This window comes from Onychostoma macrolepis, chromosome 22 (assembly GCF_012432095.1).
Source record: "Onychostoma macrolepis isolate SWU-2019 chromosome 22, ASM1243209v1, whole genome shotgun sequence".
NCBI classification, from domain to species: domain Eukaryota; kingdom Metazoa; phylum Chordata; class Actinopteri; order Cypriniformes; family Cyprinidae; genus Onychostoma; species Onychostoma macrolepis.
The window spans coordinates 5,756,576-5,767,875 of record NC_081176.1 but is presented as its reverse complement, the minus strand read 5'-3'; the positions used below and the strand labels follow the sequence as shown (position 1 = coordinate 5,767,875).

The 11,300-nt window shown below is 34.3% G+C and overlaps 1 protein-coding gene across 1 annotated transcript; it reads left to right on the top strand.

Annotated features, from left to right (window-relative positions):
* The first annotated feature begins 6,113 nt into the window (after positions 1–6,113).
* Positions 6,114–11,126, top strand: LOC131531157 (uncharacterized). Its single transcript, XM_058761731.1, has 5 exons — positions 6,114–6,270; positions 6,870–7,208; positions 8,339–8,524; positions 8,679–8,746; positions 8,867–11,126. Exons 1-5 carry the CDS (start codon positions 6,216–6,218, stop codon positions 8,918–8,920), a joined length of 702 nt encoding a protein of 233 aa, XP_058617714.1. The 5' UTR covers positions 6,114–6,215; the 3' UTR covers positions 8,921–11,126.
* Positions 11,127–11,300: the final 174 nt, after the last annotated feature.

The window sequence follows — 11,300 nt, the reverse complement described above, 5'->3', positions numbered from 1 at the left end:
TTCGCCGCTGCGCTCTGTGACGTTTATCCGCGCGACCAATAGAGTGGGGAAACTATGACGTCACTGGCGCTGTCGGAGACATTCAACATCATCACGCCAGACAGTTTATCAATTTACAGTATTTTCAAATTGTAGTATAATTTGTAATTCAATTAACTGTAGAACAACCAATGAATAGTTTCCCACATTTTGTATTGTTGTTCGACAATGTTTTTTTTCTTTGCCCCGAAATGCGACGCGAGTCTTCGGAGGGAAGATGCTCCTTTTATCGCTTACTGATGCGGAGACTCTGGGTTCAGACCATAAGGTAAACTCATATTATGATTATTCCATGTAAACACCACATTTACCAGCTTTACTTGGTGAAAGTGAAACTTTAATGATGCATAGCGCTTAAAGCCACGTCAAAATTAAATGTTCACGGCCACATGAAGCTGTTAGAAAGCATATACAGGTGCTGGTCATATAATTAGAATATCATCAGAAAGTTGATTTATTTCACTAATTCCATTCAAAAAGTGAAACTTGTATATTATATTCATTCATTACACACAGACTGATATATTTCAAATGTTTATTTCTTTTAATTTTGATGATTAGAGCTTACAGCTCATGAAAGTCAAAAATCAGTATCTCAAAATATTAGAATATTTGTGTGTGTGTGTGTGTGTGTGTGTGTGTGTGTGTGTGTGTGTGTGTGTGTGTGTGTGTGTGTGTGTGTGTGTGTGTGTGTGTGTGTGTGTGTGTGTGTGTGTGTGTGTGTGTGTGTGTGTGTGTGTGTGTGTGTGTGTGTGTGTGTGTGTGTGTGTGTGTGTGTGTGTGTGTGTGTGTGTGTGTGTGTGTGTGCGTGTGTCGGAATTTCCGAAGCTATACAATACAATAAAATAAATACGGTGGGTAACTCAAAGCGAGGGTTTACAGATCACAATGCAAGCGGGAGAAGTCTCATATTACGGTTGGTCATCACGATCGCGGATGACAACATGCAGGATCAACATTGTTCATGTATCGCAGGGTACGATTAAATCAATGTACATTTAACCAGTTTAATATGGAGATGCACTGAAATGTAGACCTTCGTTTATGTGTTTTTGACTTACACTGTACAAGACGCGAGAACAGTCCGCTATTTAGGTTTGTACATTAGCATGGACTCACTAACTTTAACGTTAGCTAGTTTTAGCCAGAGATACCTTGCTGAAGCACAAGATAACATAATCGTTCTGCTTGAGCAGATGAAAATTGTAACTTATTGAGGGTATGACAACCAGAACATTTTTGTCTTCATATGATACCTGGAATCAGTGTTACAAGTACCCCAGGCACATCGTTTTTCCATTTTTTAAGCATAAACCCCATAAAACCGATGCAAGCTTTTGTTTCCTTGTTTCAGGTTGTCTGTTCATTTGTTACTCTTATTAAACTGCTGCTGCAAAAAAATAAAATAAAATTCCAAGCCTCTGCCTGCTCCTGAACATTACAAATACAAGAACTACAAAAGGCACTAATGTGTCCCTTTTCCTGAGTAGAACAAAAATTAATCTATCCAATCCAGATGTTTTTTCACCTCACTAATTAAAGCATGTTAGCAAAGTGCATCAGTGTGTAGTACAGTATGTCAACTGCGAACATAATTCAAGGGAACTTGTACAATGTTTGTAAAGCTGAACTACTAATAAAATTATGTCAAGAAATATGTCAAATCTGTAGTATAACAGAGTAAGCTGTACTCACCATAGACAGCAACACTGAATCTGTATTTAGTCTCTGTACAGTTGCTGCTGATCTTAACTTCATAAACTCCAGCATGTTCAGTTGTGATGTTTGTGATGGTCAGAGATCTAGTCTGATGATCCAGCTTCAGTCTGTCTCTGAATCTCCCATCAGGACCATCAAGGATAGTACAGTTACATGTGTAACTGAGAAACAGTTTCTCAGTTACACATATTAAAGCTTTAGCTGTGCATTAAATCAACTATACAAACTATTTACAGTACATCAAATATAAGCCTGTGTCAGATATTTCCCATTTTGGACTTTTGTGTTTAACCCTCTGGCCCTCTTCGGTCATTTTTGACCGAAAAATGTTATATATTGAAATTTTAAAAATCTTAGCTTCCTCAGAATGAGATGACACTTGGTGACTTTTGTCACATTAGCAATATGAACACACAAAAAAATCATGGACATGATTCGAATATGTTAAAGGATAAAAAAAAAAAAAAAAAGTCACACTTGACTTGAATGAATGGGAAATGAATGGGAAATACAAAAAAATGTGAAAACTCAGTGAATCTTTTGGTGGTACAAACTACAAATCAGCCACTGGTCAGAAAAAAAGTGTGCAGCAATCAAGGGGTGACTCTCTAGAATATCAGGAGTGCAAAATAGACACACACACACGCGCACACATGCACACGCACACACATATATACACAGAAATGAACTGGTAAGACTGCAACAGAGCAAATTTTAAGGTTGGTGACTGCAGAGCTGGTGCCTCCGCGGTTCGTGCCTCAGTGACTCGTGTCTGTAGAGCTGGTTCCTCCATGGCTGACCCGTCCATGATTGGCCCCTCCACGGCAGATCCCTCTATGACCAGTCTCTCACAGAAAATAAAAAGGTGCCAAATGTGCTGGCCAAAGGATGTGAAAACCAGCAGTTTTTGCATAAAGTGCAAACATCCAGTGTGCATGAGATACTATAACACTGTCTGTTGCATTTGTAAAATAACAATGTGTAAAATAATTACTGTTTGTATGTAAATAGTTACAAATCTATTTATTTAAGGTTATTTCTATTTTTATTCCTCTTTTTCTTCAATTTACTGTTTGATAATTATTGCGTTTGATCTTATTTCAGCCTTACAGATGTTCCTGATATCTGTTGCATGTGCAGCAATGCATAAAATAATTACAGTTTGTATATATATAGTTAAAATTGTTTATAATTATTACATTTTTATTTCTCTTTGCTGTTGTTAGTTTATTATGTGTTTCATCATAATTGCTGTTCTCTTCTGAAGTTTTAGTAACATTTATTGAATTACATTGAATAAAATATCACTTACAAATTGTTTGTATAAAGTGTTTTGAATTATCACTATCCATTACTTGTTTTGTTAGATTGTTTAATTATCAAATACTGAGTAAAAAAAATGCTTTCTATGTGTTCCCTTTCTAACAAGATTTTAATGTTTGACTGTAATCATAATGTAAAACCTGATACTTATCTAACCAAAAATATCTAAACCTTGACAAAAAGTAGTCTTTTAGAATGTCTAGATATATATCTAAATGCAAAACCTAAAAAAATAAAAGAAAAAGAAGAAATTATCTAAAAAACAACGGTAATCCAAAAGCATCTATATATCTATACAGGGTGCTAATACAAGAAGGTTATACAACATTACACAAGTTTTTATTTTTTAATGCCTCCAGATGGCCCAATTATCACTTCAAAAAATGGATTTTAAATGCCTTCACTCTATTTTAATGTGAAATATTGCATTTATTAAAAAAATATTCTAATGGAGAAAATAGCTAATTAAAATTGTATAAATATTGCATAGTATCATAAAATTCCCTCAAAATCATAAATAACAAACAAAAAATATTATTGAACAAAAATATATTACATTGATTTTCCTGAAAAAAAGAAGAAGTTACATTTCAAGGCTTCGGTCACTTTTGACCGCGAAGGAGGCAAGTGTGACTCCTAGAGTGCCAGAGGGTTAAGTGTTTTATTTTCCTGTTTTGTTTTCTTGTAGTCTGTGTGTAGTTTGTTGATTAGTTTGTTGCTCGTTTCAACCTGTTTCTGGTTAACCTTGTTATCCCTGTGAACATACGGAACTAGTGTTGTGTATGTTCCTTGTCTAGTGTTTTCTTTCATGGACGTTATCTTGGTTATTGTTATAATTAAAATATTAAGCTGCACTTGGATCCTGCTCTCTCATGCGTCTGAATTTACTCAGTGTAAGAGCTCTCACTCTCATCCCCCACACATTTACATTTATGCATTTAGCAGACGCTTTTATCCAAAGTGACTTACTCTACTATTCATTTTTTTTATCAGTATTTTTATACACTACATTTTTATATTTCAAAGTATCTGTACTTATACAATAACAGTAAAGTTGAATATTCTAATCAAATTATGTTAATAAATATATGCCAAATCTGTAGTGTATATAATAGAGTGATCTGCAATACTTTACTCACCATAGACGGTAACATTGAATCTGTATTTATCCACTGAGCTGCTGCGGCTGATCTCAGCTTCATAAAGTCCAGAGTCTGTGGTTCTGGTGTTCATGATGGTCAGAGATCCAGTCTGATGATCCAGCTTCAGTCTGTCTCTGAATCTCTCATCAGTACCATTAAAGATCGTACTGGTGACTCCATTCATTTTAGCTATAAGACTCCTGTTAGTTCCAAATGTCCACATTATGTTATCATCGGTCTGTATTTCAGTGACATTAATCTGTAGAGTGACAGAATCTCCCTCCTTCACTGACACTGACTTCTCTGCGACTGTATCACCAAACACACCTGATGAACAAACAGAAACAGCAGTCACATATTAAAGTTAAGTTTAATAAAGCTTTAACTGAAATTAGCCATAGTTTTGAAATGAGTTACAAACTTTGGAAAGTTAGAAAGACAGAAACAGCAGTGTGGAAAATATAAGACTGGGTGCAAAACACAGATACTTGAATAAACAATTCTTCATATGTTTTACATGTTAACTTTTGGTATAGTGCTATAAGCTAGTAAATAGAACAGAGGAGAGCTTTATGGTGGAATTGAAGTTAAACTTACCAAAAAGATGCCAACAGCACAAACAACAAAAAGCAAATGGGTAAAACATTTTCTTCAACAGTTCAGTGGTCTGAAATAGTTTCAGTCACGTTTGAAAATGTGCGCACCTTATAGCACTTATATGTGCATCTTATAGCACCTATGAGCACCAGCAGTAAAGATGTGTATAAACAAAAGTCATAGACAAAGTTAACTATTTGCTAACTTCCTCCTGACTGAATTAGACCACACCCCATGCCTTCAGCCACAAGTTCTCTGTTCAAACCCCGCCCCCAAAACTTGTCAGCCAACACAAACACACAAAACTATTGACAGATATGAGAGCCTTTTCTGATTAAAAACTACTACAATTCCTTTTTTGCTGTTTACAGCCTGTTACCAAGGTCAATTGACAAGTATACTGTACATTATATTTGTTAATTCAAAGAAAACAAAACTCCTTTACACATCACAATACTTATTTTGCATTCACACTAATGAAAACACAGCTCTTAGATATACAATTTTCAATTAAATAAAAAAGCCACAGTATTAAGATTGTAATCACTACTTGCTGCCATTATTTCTGTCTATCACCACAATAAATGAACCGATCAGTGTTTGAGCTTTAGCCCCGCCCACTTGGAGCTGTTTCTGACCTTCATACTTGAGAAAGCACAGCTGATATCTGTTTTGATGCTGTGAAAAATGAGTATTGAAACTGTTTCAAATATTCACAATCTACATGTATCGAAAAATTAAAATGTATGACACTAGCTTGTATATTTAAGAGATATATTTTTAAATCTTGAACTGAATTCCTACTCGGGATGGTGTAGGATCTCTGTTTTAAAAAACAGATAATGTAAAAACCAGCAACAGAGACAGGTGAACATCGGGGACAGGTAGAAGTGGTGGACAGGGTCATAAAATCACAAACAAAACATCTAAATGTCATGTGGACTTCTTGAACATGCATGACTCAAGACTCGAGAAGAGATCACAAATCCACATCAACTGTGCCATATGGGACAAGGACTAATGTTAACATACCACTTCAAAAGTAAAATTATATCCCACACTGTTGCCCACTCATTTAGGAGGGAAACAGAGTAATTTTATATTTAGGGAGAAATGAAATATCTCAAGCAATAGAACTGGATGAATCAATGCTCTCTTGAAGAGATTTTATTATTTTTTTTATTTTTTTTGCAGCATGGTTATAACAACGGCGCAGCCCATGTTACTGTTGTGAAACTGGACTACACTTCAACACGTTACACGCATGCTCACTCAGCTGAGACACAAAGACAGAAGTAGATGTCGATTTTTCCTGCATGACTTTACTACAGACCACAACGCTCTCAGATAATCTTTTTAAACTACAATTTCAAACCCCAGAGCTGCCGGAAGAAAATGTTTAAAGAATATACACTTGTTTTTTTCTGTCTGTGCTTTTGTCATCTGGTTGGTAAGTTATACACATTTTTTCATTGGTTTGTTGTGATAGCAGTTAGTACAGATCAATATACCACTATTTAAATCAGTCAGAAGATTTGATCGTGCTTTTATTCTCAGATATTACTATGAGATGTAGTCTGGATTCAAGTTTGTGATTTCGCATCACATACAAATTAAGAGTAGTAGTCTAATCAACATTATTCACTATTTATCAATTATAATTATCCAGATTTGTTTCATTACCCTGTCAAGATAGGATACCAAACAGAACCTCTTCACTTTCAGTCAGTTATTCCCATTTGGTGTTTATATTTTTCCATTAAGATGTTATTTTTGTGGAACTAATGTTCAGTTTCACCATCAATAAAAAAAGAGATGTACACTGTTTTATTTAGTTGCTTTTAACACTAAACCAAAAGTTAAAATGTGAATTCAAGTATTTGTCTTTTGCATCCAGTCCTGTATTTTCTACAATGCTGTTTCTGATTTTTGCTGTTCTATCTTTCTACCTTTCCAAAAAAAAAATTATCATTTCAAACTTAAGTTAAAGCTTTATGAAAAATAATTTTACTATGTGTAACTGAGAAACTGTTTCTGTGTGTTCATCAGGTGTGTTTGCTGATACAGACACAGTGAAGTCAGTGTCAGTGTCAGTGAAGGAGGGAGATCCTGTCACTCTACAGATTAATGTTACAGAAATACAGACCGATGATGAGATCGAGTGGAAATTCGGTACTAAAAGGAGTCTTATAGCTAAAATGAATGGAGTGACCAGTACGATCTTTAATTTTACTGATGGGAGTAAAATCAGAGACAGACTGAAGCTGGACAATCAGACTGGATCTCTGACCATCACACACACCAGAACCACAGACTCTGGACTTTATGAAGCGGAGATCAGCCGCAGCAGCTCAGTGGTTAAATACATATTCAATGTTACTGTCTATGGTGAGTAAAGTATTGCAGCTCACTCTATTATATTCTACAGATTTGGTATATTTATTAAAATAATTCTTCTTAATATTGCAATATATACAAGTGTTATGGTGATTTTCAAACTCTTTTACACATTTCTATATGACACTATAATTACATGTCAAATGCCTGATAATGAGATAGGCCTCTTACTTCTGGTAGAAAATTCATGTGACTTTCATACTGTTTAAATTTTTTTAGATCATATAGCTCACTAATGAATATGTCTTGCAAGCACAGTCAGGTGCATATATGATGAACCATCTCCACATAAATGAGTTTTTGCAAGCATCTCCTCCACTGACTTCCATTCAAACAGAAATGCATTTAGTCACTCTGGAAGCTCAGCTGGGGACGTCTCTGGACTGAACGGATGCTTCAAAGTTTTATCACATGACAAATCAAATTGTGCTTGATTATTTGACATATAGAGATGATTGTACTACACACACACACACACACACACACACACACACACATATATATATATTAAAAAACAGTATCAGAAATCAAAACTTCTTTCTCACAAATAAATGACTGAATTTACTGAAACCAAGCTGCAAAATAGACTCTATTCATCCACATTATGACATTACACTATGAAACATATCATTAAAATACTGTCTCCATAGAAACAAATTATTGCCTCCATGTGATGTCCAGTAGGTGAAGTGATAAGAACAGAACAGCCTATATTTGTACACACTAACAAGTAATTATTAGGAGTTGTTCAAGCAAGACACATTCTTGCTCTATTATCTATCACTATAATTGTTGGTCTCCGTTAACACACTAGACCGCCATCTCTGAGAGTTTTATTGCCTAATTATTTTATTCTATGTGTTGTGTCATATACGGCTATTTGACAGGTTGCTTGTTATTCACATTAACCAGAGCCAAAACCAAGCTTTTCATTCAGATTATCAAGAGACAGGGTGGAAAGTGTATAATCAAATTATTAATTAAATAATGAGTTTATCGTCACAATAAACTCGTCCCGAATGACATCGCAATACACATTTAGTGCTTTGGTTTGATAGTTTGTTACAGATTTACTATTTTCTCCTCTTCATTTACTCACAATAATGACTGTCTCTCTTAAGCTGCTACAACACCAGCTCCTCCATCAGCTCCTACTTCAGATTCTCCTTCAGGTAATCATTCTTCTGCAGATTCAGATTCTCCAGACTCTCTGACAGTGCCGATCTCTGCAGCTGGATCTCTGTTGTTTCTTGTTGCTGTCGGGATCTTCTGCATCTGCAGGAAACAAAGAAAAACTGATCAACATGGCAAGTATTGACTACTGCTGAAACATCTGTAAAATTATACTTCATATTATAATAAATAATTTTATAATTTAATAATACACCTTAAATAATGTATCTTGTATGATGAAAATAGATCTTGTTGATTTAATGCATGTTATTATTATTTTTTAAATAGTTGAGACCCGTGAAGAGGAAACAACTTACGCTAATACAACATTCTACAAAAGAAACGCACAGAAATCGGTAAGATCGTGTCATTTTCAGAAGAGTGGCATTTAGTGTGTTTAGTGTTTTTCATTTTCAATTGAAAATGGGTATGCTTCCCAATAAAACTATATATTGTATCTCTGTGTTTTCTTTCAGAGTGCTAAACAGGAGGATGATGTGGTGTACGCTAGTGTCAATTACAGACGTTAATTAAATTACCATTAATTGAATGTTTCCTCATTAATGATGTTCTGATCACAGTCAGTACACATGCACACTTGGCGATTATTGCAACAAAGCTGTATAAAATTCGAGAATGGTGTTCATTCTTACTTGCACTGTGTTAGCAGCAGCTTATGTGTTCATGCAAACATGGAAGAAGCTCCTTGTTTTTTTTTTGGCTTGTTTGTTTTTTTGAAGAGTGCACATGTGAAAGATAACTAAAGTAACAGGTTAAGAGCATGAAACTAGCACAGCATTTCAGAACAAAGCTTTCTGTATTAAAAAAAGCAATACAAGTATTTATTGACTACACTCTTAAAAGTAAAGGTGCTTCACGATGCCATAGAAGAACCTTTTTGTTTAAATGGTTCCATAAAGAAGCTTTAACATCTGAAGAACCTTTCTGTTTCACAAAAGGTTCTTTGTGGCGAAATAAGGTCCTTCAGATTATAAAAAGGTAAGAAAGAGATGGTTCTTTAAAGAATGTTTGACTGAATGGTTCTTTGTGGAACCAAAAATGTTTCTTCTATGGCATGGCTTGAAGAACCTTTTGAAGCACCTTAATTTTTAACAGTGTATTTGTATGCATGTAAACTCTGAACTGCAATATTACCTTTTTTCACATTTTTCTGTTTGTTTTGTGAGTAATTTATTTATTTATTTCTGATAATTTTTTTAATGGTTTCCTTATTGTGATCCTGTTAATGTAATGTGTTTCAATTAAACTAAAGGTCAAAGATTAAGCATACTCAAAAACAGAGAAAGCTGATTTAGTTGCATAAAAAAATTAATTTAGTTACATAAAAACATAGGTTAGTCTCCGTTGAATCCAAAAAGTAAGACTGCTTAACCCTTAGCAAACTACTAGTTGGTCAGACTTGTTTTTAAGACACTGTATAGAGGCTACGTTTATGCAACTGGCCCCAGAGATTTTATTCTTGAGTTCCTAATTAACACCCTGTTTTGTGTACAGATTCTGCACATTTAGTTTAAGTTTGTAAGTCTAGTGTACTCTGCGCTCTTAGAAACAATTACAAATCCCATTCTCAAAAAATCCTAAAACTCATCCACAAGTAACAAATTATGTCAGAATAATGTTAAATACTCAAAAATAAAATTAAACACTTACAAACTTGATATAACAACAGTGGGGGGAAAAATACACTAAAAAATAAACAAATTATATTGGAATTTATTAAAAACAACATTTATTATAAACTCCAAACCTAAACTAATTTAAAAGTGAATTACTGGCATGTGAGAAATGTGCTATACAAATACACTTGATGTGCCTTACCTTGCCTGTATTAAATTTAAATGTGTGATATAAAAACCTAAACCCATGGAGTAATCTGTACAAATGGACAGACTAGTAATGTGTAACTCACAAACAACTGCGTTAACTGATATTCACTGTCATTTAAGGATGCAAATATTAAGGGAGAAAGATAATGTTTGTAGTATAAATAACTCCACAAAAAAAAAAAAAAAAAAAAGGACAGAGCATTATATGAGTGAGGATTTAGGAAGAGAAACAAGAGGTTTCATGTGTAGACCAGAGGAATAACTTATGGAATATTGTTAAAATTATGAAAAAACAAATGAGCAGCTTACAAAACAGATTTCAAGGCTGATCTGGCTTAATCCAAATGTACTGGCTCACGTACCTCTATCATTCAGCACAAATGCATTTTTGCAAGTTTCTATTTTTGCCATGCAACATTTGCTAATCTATTACTTATTGTAAATATATACAGTACGTTTCATTTAAACATGGCTTTGTACTAATGTTTGAACTTTTACATGTTAATTGCATCAGATAGGCCTAAATAGCTTTGTAATAATTTGCAGAATGTATTGCATAATAAAATTGTGACTAGTATTCTGGAAAATACAGGTATTTTTTTATTTATTTGTTGTTGTTTTTTTTGGTGGTGGTGGTGGGGGGGTTTGATTGATTTGATTATTGTGATCCTGCATGTTAATTAATGTTTCAGTTATATAAAATACATATATAAACATGTATCCTCTATATAGTGTCCTCTGAGCTCCTAAGAACTCAGCAATTCAATAATTCATTTACATGTAACAGAAATTTGCATACATTATTATACATTTAGAATTTAACACACATTTTGTCAAAAAGCACAATGTTACTAATAAAATCAGGGCTCGTAAAATCGCTAGCCCGACGTCCCGGGGCTGTTGTATCTTCCAGTCGGGCAACCAAAATTTATCACCGCCCTGCCCGAAAGGCTATCCTGAATAGTGATATAAAATTCCATCCTTGATTTATGTAGTTCACTCGCTTGTAGGGGTGAAACAGATTGTATTTGATCATTTGCACGTGTTGCCAATTCAAACATTA